Raw genomic sequence first — 17,597 nt, 5'->3', positions numbered from 1 at the left:
TAGGACAGTCATTCCTCCAGGACAGTCACCCCTCCAGGACAGTCACCCCTCCAGGACAGTCACTCCTCCAGGACAGTCACCCCTCCAGGACAGTCACCCCTCCAGGACAGTCCCCCCTCCAGGACAGTCACTCCTCCAGGACAGTCACCCCTCCAGGACAGTCACCCCTCTAGGACAGTCACCCCTCCAGGACAGTCCCCCCTCCAGGACAGTCACTCCTCCAGGACAGTCACCCCTCCAGGACAGTCATTGGACCTTCTACAGTCATTTTATTACAGTCGATTTCCACAAACTCCACAAAAATGGACAGCAATGTGACAACAATGTAAACACAATCATTAACATTATGGCCGAGTTCTGATCCGATCGTGCCTTTCACCTTTTAAAGGCAATGTTTCCACACTCACGGAGACTGCATTCACGGTAAACTCTGCACATGTCACCTCGGAAGTGACCTTTAAAATGTCAAACGCGCTACAACGCTGATCTACAGCTGATTGAATCCCGGTCTGTTTCTCAAACAAAATGACACAAAACAGAATACTTATTGTGATACTCATCTAACGATTTTCATGATCTGCACGATTTTTTTGTGTCCAACTAAAATATGAGGTGCGTTAGTCAAATATAATCATTTCAAACACAGACAGATTGAACAATCTTTACATAATGATGCTTATGCAGCAGTGGAGGCTGCTGAGAGGAGGACGGTTCATAGTAAAAGCTGGAATGGAGTCAATGGAATGGTATCAAACCTGGTTTCCATGTGGGTTGATTCCATTCCATTGACTCCATTCCAGCCTTTACTATGAACCGTCCTCCTCTCAGCAGCCTCCACTGATAGGCAGTAAATTGTTATTTGTATCCCAAAGTGTGTGTAATTGTGTAACATTGTAAACATTCGTGTTAAAGTCAATCAAACTATATATGCAGAGAGACTACTTCAAAGTTGAAATCAAAAGCAACTCATTCTTAGTTGTCATTCTCAATTCGTCCATAAAGGCACACAAAGGTTCTGAGTTATAAATATAAATTAAATTAATAGATTGTTTTGTCTTTTATCATTTGGATTGTTTTTGCTAGATTGTTTTTGTTAAAAAATAAATTAATAATACCTTAACAAAAATTCCTAATATACACAAACCAAACTCAATCAAACTATAAATCCTAAACCTGAGTTGTGGTAGCCTGAGTCCCAGATCTCTTTGTACTGTCTTGTCAAGTCCAATGTCTTAGAGTTGGCAAGAGAGCCCAAACCGATGTGGGACTCGGGCTAGTGCTGTGGTCAGGCAGGCCTGAAGCAGCCAACGTGTTGTGGAGAGGCGGCCTGCATTAGATAGTCCTCTATGTGTTCCTCTACAGCTGAGTACAGGTCCTGGACTTGGTCCTTGAAGGGAGGATGCCACGCCCACAAGATGGCCACCGCCACCATGGACAGGAGCAGTGGTAGTAGAACACAGAGCCATATCCACGAGACACAGGGCTTCTAGAAACAGAAGGAAAAGTACATACAATTCTGGTCTTTAAAAAGTTAACCTGTACTGAAGCGCAGTAAAAAACAACATTTCCTTCAAAGTGGATGTAACTGCACCGCCAGGAGCATATTTCAGAGATGTATTTCATTACATGGGTTTATGGTGGGGGGAGGGGGCAACACACACACACACACACACACACACACACACTCACGCTGCACACCCTGCTGCTGCGTCGGTGGCTGAGCTGTCGGAGTTCGTCCCTGCACTGCGTCAGACGGACCTGGCACGACTGGCACTCTGCCTCCACGGCTTCCAGATCGTTCTGCAGCTCCTCACACTGCACACACACATACACACACACACATACACAGACACTATGAAATACATTTTTTTTCTCCATCATTGTGTATGTAATAGAATTTGGGGACTGACTTGAAACATCTTTACATTTAGCTGAGAATGAAATATTCCTGTTCCGCTTATTGGTCCAATTCAGGAGGGCGGAGCTCCTTTTATTCCATTCCTACTTATTGGCCAACGTTTCAATGAACATGGAATAACTGTCATTATTCTCCTGCAATCACTACGAGGTCTGGGTTTATGAACCCCTCCTTCCTCACCTCCCTCTCCTTCAGCTGTAATCACTACGAGGTCTGGGTTTATGAACCCCTCCTTCCTCACCTCCCTCTCCTTCAGCTGTAATCACTACGAGGTCTGGGTTTATGAACCCCTCCTTCCTCACCTCCCTCTCCTTCAGCTGTAATCACTACGAGGTCTGGGTTTATGAACCCCTCCTTCCTCACCTCCCTCTCCTTCCGCTGTAATCACTACGAGGTCTGGGTTTATGAACCCCTCCTTCCTCACCTCCCTCTCCTTCAGCTGTAATCACTACGAGGTCTGGGTTTATGAACCCCTCCTTCCTCACCTCCCTCTCCTTCAGCTGTAATCACTACGAGGTCTGGGTTTATGAACCCCTCCTTCCTCACCTCCCTCTCCTTCAGCTGTAATCACTACGAGGTCTGGGTTTATGAACCCCTCCTTCCTCACCTCCCTCTCCTTCAGCTGCAATCACTATGAGGTCTGGGTTTATGAACCCCTCCTTCCTCACCTCCCTCTCCTTCAGCTGTAATCACTACGAGGTCTGGGTTTATGAACCCCTCCTTCCTCACCTCCCTCTCCTTCAGCTGTAATCACTACGAGGTCTGGGTTTATGAACCCCTCCTTCCTCACCTCCCTCTCCTTCAGCTGTAATCACTACGAGGTCTGGGTTTATGAACCCCTCCTTCCTCACCTCCCTCTCCTTCAGCTGTAATCACTACGAGGTCTGGGTTTATGAACCCCTCCTTCCTCACCTCCCTCTCCTTCAGCTGTAATCACTACGAGGTCTGGGTTTATGAACCCCTCCTTCCTCACCTCCCTCTCCTTCAGCTGTAATCACTACGAGGTCTGGGTTTATGAACCCCTCCTTCCTCACCTCCCTCTCCTTCAGCTGTAATCACTACGAGGTCTGGGTTTATGAACCCCTCCTTCCTCACCTCCCTCTCCTTCAGCTGTAATCACTACGAGGTCTGGGTTTATGAACCCCTCCTTCCTCACCTCCCTCTCCTTCAGCTGTAATCACTACGAGGTCTGGGTTTATGAACCCCTCCTTCCTCACCTCCCTCTCCTTCAGCTGTAATCACTACGAGGTCTGGGTTTATGAACCCCTCCTTCCTCACCTCCCTCTCCTTCAGCTGTAATCACTACGAGGTCTGGGTTTATGAACCCCTCCTTCCTCACCTCCCTCTCCTTCAGCTGTAATCACTACGAGGTCTGGGTTTATGAACCCCTCCTTCCTCACCTCCCTCTCCTTCAGCTGTAATCACTACGAGGTCTGGGTTTATGAACCCCTCCTTCCTCACCTCCCTCTCCTTCAGCTGTAATCACTACGAGGTCTGGGTTTATGAACCCCTCCTTCCTCACCTCCCTCTCCTTCAGCTGTAATCACTACGAGGTCTGGGTTTATGAACCCCTCCTTCCTCACCTCCCTCTCCTTCAGCTGTAATCACTACGAGGTCTGGGTTTATGAACCCCTCCTTCCTCACCTCCCTCTCCTTCAGCTGTAATCACTACGAGGTCTGGGTTTATGAACCCCTCCTTCCTCACCTCCCTCTCCTTCCGCTGTAATCACTACGAGGTCTGGGTTTATGAACCCCTCCTTCCTCACCTCCCTCTCCTTCCGCTGTAATCACTACGAGGTCTGGGTTTATGAACCCCTCCTTCCTCACCTCCCTCTCCTTCAGCTGTAATCACTACGAGGTCTGGGTTTATGAACCCCTCATTCCTCACCTCCCTCTCCTTCAGCTGTAATCACTACGAGGTCTGGGTTTATGAACCCCTCCTTCCTCACCTCCTTCTCCTTCAGCTGTAATCACTACGAGGTCTGGGTTTATGAACCCCTCCTTCCTCACCTCCCTCTCCTTCAGCTGTACTCACTACGAGGTCTGGGTTTATGAACCCCTCCTTCCTCACCTCCCTCTCCTTCAGCTGTAATCGGTCCAGAGCGTGACGGAGCTGCTCCAGAACCTGATCTCCATCTCCCCATGATAGCTGCTTCTGCTGTGACGATACAATCAGCTCCTCCTCCTCCTCCTGCTCCAGAGACACATCCAACTGGGCCAGGGTCCGCTCCAGCTGGGCCAGGGTCTCCTCCTCCTCCGACTGCTCCAGAGACACATCCAGCTGGGCCAAGGTCTCCTCCTCCTCCGACTGCTCCAGAGACACATCCAGCTGGGCCAGGGTCTCCTCCTCCTCCGACTGCTCCAGAGACACATCCAACTGGGCCAGGGTCCGCTCCAGCTGGGCCAGGGTCTCCTCCTCCTCCGACTGCTCCAGAGACACATCCAGCTGGGCCAAGGTCTCCTCCTCCTCCGACTGCTCCAGAGACACATCCAGCTGGGCCAGGGTCTCCTCCTCCTCCGACTGCTCCAGAGACACATCTAACTGGGCCAGGGTCCGCTCTAGCTGGGCCAGGGTCTCCTCCTCCTCCTCCGACTGCTCCAGAGACACATCCAACTGGGCCAGAGTCTCCTCCTCCTCCGACTGCTCCAGCGACACATCCAACTGGGCCAAGGATTCATCCAGGGACACCTCCTGAGTGTCAGCTCTGGCATCTAGGAGTCAGGCAAGGCAAGATGAGAAAGCCATTCATTAATTAATTCCTTTAGTTTCTACTTCACTACTAAAATATATTCAGATGCAGAACCCCATGAAAATTGGTGTGTGTGTATCAAACTACATGTGTTATTTGTATGGCCTCTAACCTCTCATCTCATGGACCTGGTCCCTCAGGTTCTGGTTCTGTTCTTCCAGCAGAACAATGTTGGACTGTAACTCCTCCTCCACTCGCTGTACTGCCCCCAGCTCCTCCCTCAGCCCCGCCTCCTGACCCCTGGCCAGCTGCACACAACAGACACCAACCAGCCTCTTGAGCATTAATATACACAGCTATGTCTATACAAACATATTTTTTAATTCCCCCCAGAATTAAATCTATTTTAGATCCACATTTTATCCAACTCCAGTTAGTTAAATGACAGTAACCCAATGGATCATACAATATGTAGCGGTCTCTCTGATCATGATGTAGTCTCACTTCGCCAGAGGCTAACTGATTATGACGGCATTCTTCAGTGCCTCACAGAACACTCCACTCTGCGATAACTGCTGTCTGTACAGCAGTGACTACTGTACCTCCAGTTGGTTCTGCAGTTGTAGAACCTGTTCAGAGCTGATCTCCTGTTTCTTCTTCAGCTGTTCTGAGCTCTCCTTCATTTCCTCACACAGACCCTGCCACTGCGCCGCTTCCACCCTGGCTGCCTGCAGCAGCATCTAGTGGACAGGAGGAAGAAGTACACCTACATTATACAGAGAGACAACACCTAGTGGACAGAGAAGTACACCTACATTATACAGAGAGACAGCACCTAGTGGACAGAGAAGTACACATACATTATACAGAGAGACAGCACCTAGTGGACAGAGAAGTACACCTACATTATACAAGACAAGCCACTACAAGTGTTATCAATGTAGGGCTTCATAGTATTCAATACACTATCTCGACAGTAGAAACCTGGTGAAATGGTATGAGCATTTCATTATAGCCAAAACGTAACATCAGTTTAGTATAGCTGCAAAGTGCCGGCCTGTACATGAACAGGGTGTCTGCATGTGCCAGAGAGAGAGAGACAGAGACAAAGAAAAACCCAAAACTCGAGTGTCTCAACCTGACTGAGAGTGTGTTATGTGAGGCAGGTATGAACAGGGTGTCTGTACGTGCCAGAGACAGAGAGAGAGAGAGAGAGAGACAGAGAAAGACCCCAACCTCGAGTGTCTCGGCCTGACTGAGAGTGTGTTATATGAGGCAGGTATGAACAGGGTGTCTGTATGTGCCAGAGACAGAGAGAGAGAGAGAGACAGAGAAAGACCCCAACCTCGAGTGTCTCGGCCTGACTAAGAGTGTGTTATATGAGGCAGGTATGAACAGGGTGTCTGTATGTGCCAGAGACAGAGAGAGAGAGAGAGAGAGAGAGAGAGAGAGAAAGACCCCAACCTCAAGTGTCTCGGCCTGACTGAGAGCTTCCCTTTTCTCCTCTGTAGCCCTCTGGATGACCTCCAAGGCTTTCTCCTCATACGCTCCCTTCTGGTTCTCCATCTGTAGCACTAGCTTCTTCACTCCATCCAAGGGGAGCTTCTGTTTCTGTGAGAACAGCAAGTTATAAACGGGTCAAACATAGACATACGTTTGCTAGCTGCGCTACACTGTAGTTGTGAGAAGTATTGACAAGTTGAATGAACCAAGCTGGCTGTTTAAACTACTTGCACACAGCTCAGACACCCATGCATACCACACAAAGACATGCCACCAGAGGTCTCTTCACACACACACATGATAACATACGCTTTATGCACACACAAACACATTAATTTAGTGTTGTAGAGTAGGGCCCTGTTGTGAAATCTGTTGTGAAATGTATTGTAATGCCTCAATTTGGCTGGACCACAGGAAGAGTAGCCGCTGCCTTGACAGGAACTAATGGGGATCCATAATAAACCCCAGGAAGAGTAGCTGCTGCCTTGACAGGAACTAATGGGGATCCATAATAAACCCCAGGAAGAGTAGCTGCTGCCTTGGCAGGAACTAATGGGGATCCATAATAAACCCCAGGAAGAGTAACTGCTGCCTTGGCAGGAACTAATGGGGATCCATAATAAACTCCAGGAAGAGTAACTGCTGCCTTGGCAGGAACTAATGGAGATCCATAATAAACCCCAGGAAGAGTAGCTGCTGCCTTGGCAGGAACTAAATGGGGATCCATAATAAACCCCAGGAAGAGTAGCTGTTGCCTTGGCAGGAACTAATGGGGATCCATAATAAACCCCAGGAAGAGTAGCTGCTGCCTTGGCAGGAACTAATGGGGATCCATAATAAACCCCAGGAAGAGTAGCTGCTGCCTTGGCAGGAACTAATGGGGATCCATAATAAACCCCAGGAAGAGTAGCTGCTGCCTTGGCATGAACTAATGGGGATCCATAATAAACCCCAGGAAGAGTAACTGCTGCCTTGACAGGAACTAATGGGGATCCATAATAAACCCCAGGAAGAGTAGCTGCTGCCTTGACAGGAACTAATGGGGATCCATAATAAACCCCAGGAAGAGTAGCTGCTGCCTTGGCAGGAACTAAATGGGGATCCTGATTAATAATTACAAATACACGAGCTTAAGGAGGTATAACCCACAAACCACATGGCAACACCACTCTCTATGGACAGTATCGTCGGATTAGTATGAGAGGGTTGTTGGTTCTGAACCGAGATATTGCCTGAATGGTTGTTTTGGCCAAAGGGCAACATACAACTGTTATAAAGCCTACAAATGAGATTTAACGGGATGCCAAACACTTCCTTTTCAAACTCATGTGTAAACATTAGAAGCATCTGACAACAAAATAGGACAAACTAGAAATGACAAGAGGGATATTTTTTTTAAAATCTTCGCCGAGAAGGAGCACATCCTCAGTCAACAGCTGCAGATACAGCCAGGTTCTATTCTTACCTGCAGACAGACTTGCAGCTGTGCTTCCAATGCTCTGATCTTGTTCTTTAGGAGGTCTTCGTTGCAGCTTGTCTGTGGGAGTGGAGAGGAAACGTCTGTAGCCTGAAGTTTTTACACTACTGAAATCTGCTGAGGAAAGACAAACGGCTGGTTGACACCACGACGAGTCTCCTTGCTTGTCACCGCGGTCTGTCCCGTATGCACCAATCAAAGGCAGATATAGTCTGTTGTGAACAGAACCAATAAGAACACACCCTTCCTGTGTGAGAGCTACAGCAATCTCTCTTCCTAGATACTGATGTTCTCTGATATTACTCTGTGAGCAAGGTACAGACGAGAGCAGAAGGAAGCTAGCCCTTAACCACAGACTCATCCTGTCTGCTGTATCGTAGTCAGAAACAGAGAAACACTACAGCCTCATCCTGCCTGCTGTATCGTAGTCAGAAACAGAGAAACACTACAAACTCATCCTGCCTGCTGTACCGTAGTCAGAAACAGAGAAACACTACAGACTCATCCTGTCTGCTGTATCGTAGTCAGAAACAGAGAAACACTACAGACTCATCCTGCCTGCTGTATCGTAGTCAGAAACAGAGAAACACTACAGCCTCATCCTGCCTGCTGTATCGTAGTCAGAAACAGACAAACACTACAGACTCATCCTGCCTGCTGTATCGTAGTCAGAAACAGAGAAACACTACAGCCTCATCCTGCCTGCTGTATCGTAGTCAGAAACAGAGAAACACTACAAACTCATCCTGCCTGCTGTACCGTAGTCAGAAACAGAGAAACACTACAGACTCATCCTGTCTGCTGTATCGTAGTCAGAAACAGAGAAACACTACAGACTCATCCTGCCTGCTGTATCGTAGTCAGAAACAGACAAACACTACAGACTCATCCTGCCTGCTGTATCGTAGTCAGAAACAGACAAACACTACAGACTCATCCTGCCTGCTGTATCGTAGTCAGAAACAGACAAACACTACAGACTCATCCTGCCTGCTGTATCGTAGTCAGAAACAGAGAAACACTACAGACTCATCCTGTCTGCTGTATCGTAGTCAGAAACAGAGAAACACTACAGACTCATCCTGCCTGCTGTATCGTAGTCAGAAACAGAGAAACACTACAGACTCATCCTGTCTGCTGTATCGTAGTCAGAAACAGACAAACACTACAAACTCATCCTGCCTGCTGTATCGTAGTCAGAAACAGAGAAACACTACAAATACTGTACATGATTATGGCAATGAGTTTTGTTTGTATGAGGCAGACAGGTATGAGACGAGAGAGTGTGGTGTGTGAGGCAGGTATGAGGAAAGTGGGTGTGGTGTGTGAGGCAGGTATGAGGAAAGTGGGTGTGGTATCTGAGGCAGGTATGAGGAAAGTGGGTGTGGTATCTGAGGCAGGTATGAGCGAAGTGGGTGTGGTATCTGAGGCAGGTATGAGGAAAGTGGGTGTGGTATCTGAGGCAGGTATGAGGAAAGTGGGTGTGGTCTGTGAGGAAGGTATGAGGAAAGTGGGTGTGGTATCTGAGGCAGGTATGAGGAAAGTGGGTGTGGTCTGTGAGGAAGGTATGATGAAAGTGGGTGTGGTATCTGAGGCAGGTATGAGGAAAGTGGGTGTGGTCTGTGAGGAAGGTAAGTCTCTTACAGCCCATAGGTTGTCAGAGTATCGCAGCAGGGTGGAGCCACACTTCTGGAGAACAGCCAACTTCTTCTTCAGGCCCTCCTCTCTCCATAGAGCCTCCTGCCACGAGCAGGAACAGAACAGATATTGTATGAAGGCAAAGATACACACTTCTATGAAGGACAACAAGCCTCACACGTTTAACTGGGCACATTACAGGTTGGGTCAACAAAAAAAAAGTAGCAAAGTTTTACCTGCAAGTAAACATCCAGCTGAATAACTTCCTGTCAAGGAAGAACAGGGGAAAGAACATTGTGTTACTGTAGTGACTGACCTGTATGGGGGGGTGTATTTAACCTAAGACTGTAGTGACTGGTCTGTATGGGGGGGGGGGGGGGGGGGTGTATTTAACCTAAGACTGTAGTGACTGGTCTGTATGGGGGGGGGTGTATTTAACCTAAGACTGTAGTGACTGATCGGTATGGGGGGGTGTATTTAACCTAAGACTGTAGTGACTGATCGGTATGGGGGGGTGTATTTAACCTAAGACTGTAGTGACTGGTCTGTATGGGGGGTGTATTTAACCTAAGACTGTAGTGACTGATCTGTATGGGGGGGGGAGGGGTGTATTTAACCTAAGACTGTAGTGACTGGTCTGTATGGGGGGGGGGTTATTTAACCTAAGACTGTAGTGACTGATCTGTAGGGTGGGGGGGTCTTTAAACTAAGACTGTAGTGACTGATCTATATGGCACTGCACACAATTGTGAGCAAGGTGGATTGTGGAAACTCACAGATTCTTTGACGGTAACATAGCCAGACCTGTATATAGAAAACATTTATTTTGTTACAGAGACTGACATCAAGAAAACAACAGAATCAGAGATTTGATGTGTTTTCTATTGCTACAGTTTGTGGGTTTTATACACCACTATTTCAAGACAAATACATGATTGAGACTCACTCTGTTTGTGTGTTGGCTTCTTGCTGTGTCTTCTTACCTCCGGTACCCTTCAGGATGCCTGGTAGAGTGAAATGTTTTCATTAAATATGACTTGGTCATAATTGTATTGTATTGGAAGTGGAATAAAAAAATATAGAAGTACCCTTTTCTTTCTTCGTGGAGGCTTTTTTCCTGGGCTGGACTAGATCTCTGCTCGGGGTGGAGGTTGGGGTGGAGGTAGGGGTGGAGGTAGGGGTGGAGGTGGGTGGTTGTTTTGTCAAGGCTTTTAACCTGGGCTGGACTAGTTCTCTGCTCGGGGTGGAGGTTGGGGTGGAGGTTGGGGTGGAGGTTGGGGTGGAGGTAGGGGTGGACGTAGGGGTGGACGTAGGGGTGGAGGTAGGGGTGGAGGTAGGGGTGGACGTAGGGGTGGAGGTAGGGGTGGAGGTAGGGGTGGACGTAGGGGTGGAGGTAGGGGTGGAGGTAGGGGTGGAGGTAGGGGTGGAGGTAGGGGTGGACGTAGGGGTGGACGTAGGGGTGGAGGTAGGGGTGGAGGTAGGGGTGGACGTAGGGGTGGAGGTAGGGGTGGAGGTAGGGGTGGACATAGGGGTGGAGGTAGGGGTGGAGGTAGGGGTGGAGGTAGGGGTGGACGTAGGGGTGGAGGTGGGTGGTTGTTTTGTCAAGGCTTTTAACCTGGGCTGGACTAGTTCTCTGCTCGGGGTGGACGTCTTCAGGGTGGAGGTTGGGGTGGAGATGGGTGGTTCTCTGGTCGAGGTGCAGATGGTTGGGGTGGAGGTGGGTGGTTCTCTGGTCGAGGTGGTGAAGGGGGAGGTGGGTGGTTCTCTGGTCGAGGTGGCGAAGGTGGAGGTGGGTGGTTCTCTGGTCGAGGTGGTGAAGGTGGAGGTGGGTGGTTCTCTGGTCGAGGTGGTGAAGGTGGAGGTGGGTGGTTCTCTGGTCGAGGTGGCGAAGGTGGAGGTGGGTGGTTCTCTGGTCGAGGTGGTGAAGGTGGAGGTGGGTGGTTCTCTGGTCGAGGTGGCGAAGGTGGAGGTGGGTGGTTCTCTGGTCGAAGTGGTGGAGGTGGGTGGTTCTCTGGTCGAGGTGGTGAAGGTGGTGAAGGTGGAGGAAACTGCCTCTAGTGTTCTAGTACTGCTCTTCTCATTTTTCCATATTGAGGCCTGGTAAATACAATAAATACAAATACAACAGTGATAACGAAGGAACTCAATAATTATGCTGTAACGTTACCTTAATAAATGAATGATGGATAGTCAGAATCAGACTATAGACGGTAGCCCTATTAAGAAGATACACTTCAAATATATTGTTAAAACCAATAGGCATGTAGTAAAGTAGATTGTACACCAATAGGCATGCAGTAAAGTAGATGGTAAACCAATAGGCATGCAGTAAAGTAGATGGTAAACCAATAGGCATGCAGTAAAGTAGATGGTAAACCAATAGGCATGTAGTAAAGTAGATAGTAAACCAATAGGCATGCAGTAAAGTAGATGGTAAACCAATAGGCATGCAGTAAAGTAGATGGTAAACCAATAGGCATGCAGTAAAGTAGATGGTAAACCAATAGGCATGCAGTAAAGTAGATGGTAAACCAATAGGCATGTAGTAAAGTTGATGGTAAACCAATAGGCATGCAGTAAAGTAGATTGTAAACCAATAGGCATGCAGTAAAGTAGATTGTAAACCAATAGGCATGTAGTAAAGTAGATGGTAAACCAATAGGCATGCAGTAAAGTAGATGGTAAACCAATAGGCATGCAGTAAAGTAGATTGTAAACCAATAGGCATGCAGTAAAGTAGATTGTAAACCAATAGGCATGTAGTAAAGTAGATGGTAAACCAATAGGCATGCAGTAAAGTAGATGGTAAACCAATAGGCATGCAGTAAAGTAGATGGTAAACCAATAGGCATGCAGTAAAGTAGATGGTAAACCAATAGGCATGCAGTAAAGTAGATGGTAAACCAATAGGCATGTAGTAAAGTAGATGGTAAACCAATAGGCATGTAGTAAAGTAGATGGTAAACCATGAATTACATGCAGTAAAGTAGATGGTAAACCAATAGGCATGCAGTAAAGTAGATTGTAAACCAATAGGCATGCAGTAAAGTAGATGGTAAACCAATAGGCATGTAGTAAAGTAGATGGTAAACCAATAGGCATGCAGTAAAGTAGATGGTAAACCAATAGGCATGTAGTTGTCATGTATTGTCATGTTGTGTCTTGTTTCTGTCCTTTCCCTTCACCCTGTCTCCCTCTGCTGGTCGTTATTAGGTTACCTTTTCTCCCCCTCTTTCCCCCAGCTGTTCCTTGTCTCCTCCTAACTACCTCGTCACCCCTTTTCCCACCTGTTCCCTTTTTCCCTCTGATTAGTCCTCTATATCTCTCTCTGTTTTTGCTCCTGTCTTTGTCGGATTCTTGTTTGTGTTATTCATGCCTGAACCAGACTATCGTCATGTTTGCTGCAACCTTGTCCTGTCCTGTCGGAATCTGCCGGTCCATCTGAGCCTACCTATGTTTTGTCATTAAAGAAGCTCTGTTTACGTTAATTCGCTTTTGGGTCCTCATTCACGCACCGTAACAGAAGAATCCGACCAAGAATGGACCCAGCGACTTCGGATCCTCTCCACTCAGCCGTCGAGATCCAGGGAGCGATGCTAGGCAGACACGAGCAGGAATTGTCTGCTGCTCGACATGCCGTTGAGACCCTGGCCACCCAAGTCTCCAACCTCACAGAACAGGTTCACCATCTCCGCCTCGATCCACCGGCCACTTCCAGGGCTTTCGAATCTCCGGAGCCCAGAATCAATAACCCGCCGTGTTACTCTGGGGAGCCCACTGAATGCCGCTCGTTCCTCACCCAGTGTGATATTGTGTTTTCTCTCCAGCCCAACACTTACTCCAGGAGCACTGCTCGTGTCGCCTACGTCATATCTCTCCTTACTGGACGGGCTCGTGAGTGGGGCACGGCAATCTGGGAGGCAAGGGCTGAGTGTACTAACCAGTATCAGGACTTTAAGGAGGAGATGATACAGGTTTTTGATCGATCTGTTTTTGGGGAGGAGGCTTCCAGGGCCCTGTCTTCCCTATGTCAAGGTAATCGATCCATAACAGACTACTCTATTGAGTTTCGCACTCTTGCTGCCTCCAGTGGCTGGAACGAGCCGGCTTTGCTCGCTCGTTTTCTGGAGGGTCTCCGCGCAGAGGTAAAGGATGAGATTCTCTCCCGGGAGGTTCCTTCCAGCGTGGATTCCTTGATTGAACTCGCTATTCGCATTGAGCGACGGGTTGATCTTCGTCACCGAGCTCGTGGAAAGGAGCTCGCGTTCTCCGTTGCCCCCCTCTCCGCATCACTACCATCTTCCTCTGCTGGCTCGGGTGCTGAGCCTATGCAGCTGGGAGGTATCCGCATCTCGACTAAGGAGAGGGAACGGAGAATCACCAACCGCCTCTGTCTCTATTGCGGTTCTGCTGGTCATTTTGTCACTTCATGTCCAGTAAAAGCCAGAGCTCATCAGTAAGCGGAGGGCTACTGGTGAGCGCTACTAATCCTGTCTCTCCTTCAAGATCCTGCACTACCTTGTCGGTCCATCTACGCTGGACCGGTTCGTCAGCTTCCTGCAGTGCCTTAATAGACTCTGGGGCGGAGGGCTGTTTTATGGACGAGACCTGGGCTCGGGAACATGACATTCCTCTCAGACAGTTAAGGGAGTCCACGGCCTTGTTCGCCCTGGATGGTAGTCCTCTCCCCAGGATTCAGCGTGAGACGCTACCTTTAACCCTCACTGTTTCTGGTAATCATAGCGAAACCATTTCTTTTTTAATTTTTCGTTCACCTTTTACACCTGTTGTTTTGGGCCATCCCTGGCTAGTTTGTCATAATCCTTCCATTAATTGGTCTAGTAATTCTATCCTCTCCTGGAACGTCTCTTGTCATGTGAAATGTTTAATGTCTGCCATCCCTCCTGTTTCCTCTGTCTCTTCTTCACAGGAGGAGCCTGGTGATTTGACAGGGGTGCCGGAGGAATATCACGATCTGCGCACGGTGTTCAGTCGGTCCAGGGCCACCTCTCTTCCTCCACACCGGTCGTATGATTGTAGTATTGATCTCCTTCCGGGAACCACTCCCCCCCGGGGTAGACTATACTCTCTGTCGGCTCCCGAACGTAAGGCTCTCGAAGATTATTTGTCTGTAGCTCTTGCCGCCGGCACCATAGTCCCCTCCTCCTCTCCCGCCGGAGCGGGGTTTTTTTTTGTTAAGAAGAAGGACGGGTCCCTGCGCCCCTGCATAGATTATCGAGGGCTGAATGACATAACAGTGAAGAATCGTTATCCGCTTCCTCTTATGTCTTCAGCCTTCGAGATCCTGCAGGGAGCCAGGTTTTTCACTAAGTTGGACCTTCGTAACGCTTACCATCTCGTGCGCATCAGGGAGGGGGACGAGTGGAAGACGGCGTTTAACACTCCGTTAGGGCACTTTGAATACCGGGTTCTTCCTTTCGGCCTCGCTAACGCTCCAGCTGTCTTTCAGGCATTAGTCAATGATGTCCTGAGAGACATGCTGAACATCTTTGTTTTCGTTTACCTTGACGATATCCTGATTTTTTCACCGTCACTCCAGATTCATGTTCAGCACGTTCGACGTGTCCTCCAGCGCCTTTTAGAGAATTGTCTTTTTGTGAAGGCTGAGAAGTGCTCTTTTCATGCCTCCTCCGTCACATTTCTCGGTTCTGTTATTTCCGCTGAAGGCATTAAGATGGATCCCGCTAAGGTCCAAGCTGTCATTGATTGGCCCGTCCCTAAGTCACGCGTCGAGCTGCAGCGCTTTCTCGGCTTCGCGAACTTCTATCGTCGTTTCATCCGTAATTTCGGTCAGGTGGCAGCTCCTCTCACAGCCCTTACTTCTGTCAAGACGTGCTTTAAGTGGTCCGTTTCCGCCCAGGGAGCTTTTGATCTCCTCAAGAATCGTTTTACATCCGCACCTATCCTTGTTACACCTGACGTCACTAGACAGTTCGTTGTCGAGGTTGACGCGTCAGAGGTGGGCGTGGGAGCCATTCTTTCTCAGCGCTCCCTCTCTGACGACAAGGTCCACCCTTGCGCGTATTTTTCTCATCGCCTGTCGCCGTCGGAACGTAACTATGATGTGGGAAACCGCGAACTGCTCGCCATCCGCTTAGCCCTAGGCGAATGGCGACAGTGGTTGGAGGGGGCGACCGTTCCTTTTGTCGTTTGGACTGACCATAGGAACCTTGAGTACATCCGTTCTGCCAAACGACTTAATGCGCGTCAGGCGCGCTGGGCGCTGTTTTTCGCTCGTTTCGAGTTCGTGATTTCTTATCGTCCGGGCTCTAAGAACACCAAGCCTGATGCTTTATCTCGTCTCTTCAGTTCTTCAGTAGCCTCCACTGACCCCGAGGGGATTCTCCCTGAGGGGCGTGTTGTCGGGTTGACTGTCTGGGGAATTGAGAGGCAGGTGAAGCAAGCACTCACTCAAACTCCGTCGCCGCGCGCTTGTCCTAGGAACCTTCTTTTCGTTCCCGTTCCTACTCGTCTGGCCGTTCTTCAGTGGGCTCACTCTGCCAAGTTAGCCGGCCACCCTGGCGTTCGGGGTACGCTTGCTTCCATTCGCCAGCGTTTTTGGTGGCCCACCCGGGAGCATGACACGCGTCGCTTCGTGGCTGCTTGTTCGGTCTGCGCGCAGACTAAGTCCGGTAACTCCCCTCCTGCCGGCCGTCTCAGGCCGCTTCCCATTCCCTCTCGACCGTGGTCTCACATCGCCTTAGATTTTGTCACCGGACTGCCTTCGTCAGCGGGGAAGACTGTTATTCTTACGGTTGTCGACAGGTTCTCTAAGGCGGCTCATTTTATTCCCCTTGCTAAGCTTCCTTCTGCTAAAGAGACGGCACAAATCATCATCGAGAATGTTTTCAGAATTCATGGCCTTCCGTCAGACGTCGTTTCGGACAGAGGTCCGCAATTCACGTCTCAATTTTGGAGGGAGTTTTGCCGTTTGATTGGGGCTTCCGTCAGTCTCTCTTCCGGCTTTCACCCCCAGTCTAACGGTCAAGCAGAACGGGCCAATCAGACTATTGGTCGCATCTTACGCAGTCTTTCTTTTCGCAACCCTGCGTCTTGGTCAGAACAGCTCCCCTGGGCAGAATACGCCCACAACTCGCTTCCTTCGTCTGCGACCGGGCTATCTCCTTTTCAGAGTAGCCTCGGGTACCAGCCTCCGCTGTTCTCATCTCAGTTCGCCGAGTCCAGCGTCCCCTCCGCTCAGGCTTTTGTCCAACGTTGCGAGCGCACCTGGAAGAGGGTCAGGTCTGCACTTTGCCGTTATAGGGCGCAGACTGTGAGAGCTGCTAATAAGCGTAGAACTAAGAGTCCTAGATATTGTCGCGGTCAGAGAGTTTGGCTCTCCACTCAGAACCTTCCCCTTAAGACCGCTTCTCGCAAGTTGACCCCGCGGTTCATTGGTCCGTTCCGTATTTCTCAGATCATTAATCCTGTCGCAGTTCGACTTCTTCTTCCGCGATATCTTCGTCGCGTCCACCCGGTCTTCCATGTCTCCTGTATCAAGCCCGTTCTTCGCGCCCCCGCTCGTCTTCCCCCCCCCCCCCCCCCCCATCCTTGTCGAGGGCGCACCCATCTACAGGGTCCGTAGGATTTTGGACATGCGTCCTCGGGGCCGTGGTCATCAGTACCTAGTAGATTGGGAGGGGTACGGTCCTGAGGAGAGGAGTTGGGTTCCCTCTCGGGACGTGCTGGACCGTGCGCTGATCGAGGATTTCCTCCGTTGCCGCCAGGTTTCCTCCTCGAGTGCGCCAGGAGGCGCTCGGTGAGTGGGGGGGTACTGTCATGTATTGTCATGTTGTGTCTTGTTTCTGTCCTTTCCCTTCACCCTGTCTCCCTCTGCTGGTCGTTATTAGGTTACCTTTTCTCCCCCTCTTTCCCCCAGCTGTTCCTTGTCTCCTAACTACCTCGTCACCCCTTTTCCCACCTGTTCCCTTTTTCCCTCTGATTAGTCCTCTATATCTCTCTCTGTTTTTGCTCCTGTCTTTGTCGGATTCTTGTTTGTGTTATTCATGCCTGAACCAGACTATCGTCATGTTTGCTGCAACCTTGTCCTGTCCTGTCGGAATCTGCCGGTCCATCTGAGCCTACCTATGTTTTGTCATTAAAGAAGCTCTGTTTACGTTAATTCGCTTTTGGGTCCTCATTCACGCACCGTAACAGTAGTAAAGTAGATGGTAAACCAATAGGCATGCAGTAAAGTAGATGGTAAACCAATAGGCATGCAGTAAAGTAGATGGTAAACCAATAGGCATGCAGTAAAGTAGATGGTAAACCAATAGGCATGCAGTAAAGTAGATGGTAAACCAATAGGCATGCAGTAAAGTAGATGGTAAACCAATAGGCATGCAGTAAA

The 17,597-nt window shown here is 49.3% G+C and overlaps 1 protein-coding gene across 1 annotated transcript in view; it reads right to left on the bottom strand.

The window, feature by feature from the left end:
- Positions 1–802: 802 nt before the first annotated feature.
- LOC139396443 (uncharacterized) overlaps positions 803–17,597 on the bottom strand; it is a 20,793-nt gene continuing 3,998 nt past the window's right edge. Inside the window, exons 3-14 of the mRNA XM_071143489.1 lie at positions 10,315–11,323; positions 10,173–10,230; positions 10,003–10,030; positions 9,463–9,492; positions 9,233–9,328; positions 7,577–7,648; positions 6,073–6,219; positions 5,211–5,348; positions 4,781–4,916; positions 3,990–4,630; positions 1,699–1,815; positions 803–1,486 (exon numbers count right to left, since the gene is read on the bottom strand). Of these exons, the coding sequence (XP_070999590.1) occupies positions 1,286–1,486; positions 1,699–1,815; positions 3,990–4,630; positions 4,781–4,916; positions 5,211–5,348; positions 6,073–6,219; positions 7,577–7,648; positions 9,233–9,328; positions 9,463–9,492; positions 10,003–10,030; positions 10,173–10,230; positions 10,315–11,323 (2,673 nt within the window). The 3' untranslated portion in view covers positions 803–1,285. The remainder of the gene's footprint in view (positions 1,487–1,698; positions 1,816–3,989; positions 4,631–4,780; positions 4,917–5,210; positions 5,349–6,072; positions 6,220–7,576; positions 7,649–9,232; positions 9,329–9,462; positions 9,493–10,002; positions 10,031–10,172; positions 10,231–10,314; positions 11,324–17,597) is intronic.

This window comes from Oncorhynchus clarkii, unplaced genomic scaffold, assembly GCF_045791955.1.
Source record: "Oncorhynchus clarkii lewisi isolate Uvic-CL-2024 unplaced genomic scaffold, UVic_Ocla_1.0 unplaced_contig_7089_pilon_pilon, whole genome shotgun sequence".
NCBI classification, from domain to species: Eukaryota; Metazoa; Chordata; class Actinopteri; order Salmoniformes; family Salmonidae; genus Oncorhynchus; species Oncorhynchus clarkii.
This window is presented reverse-complemented; position numbering and strand designations above follow the sequence as displayed.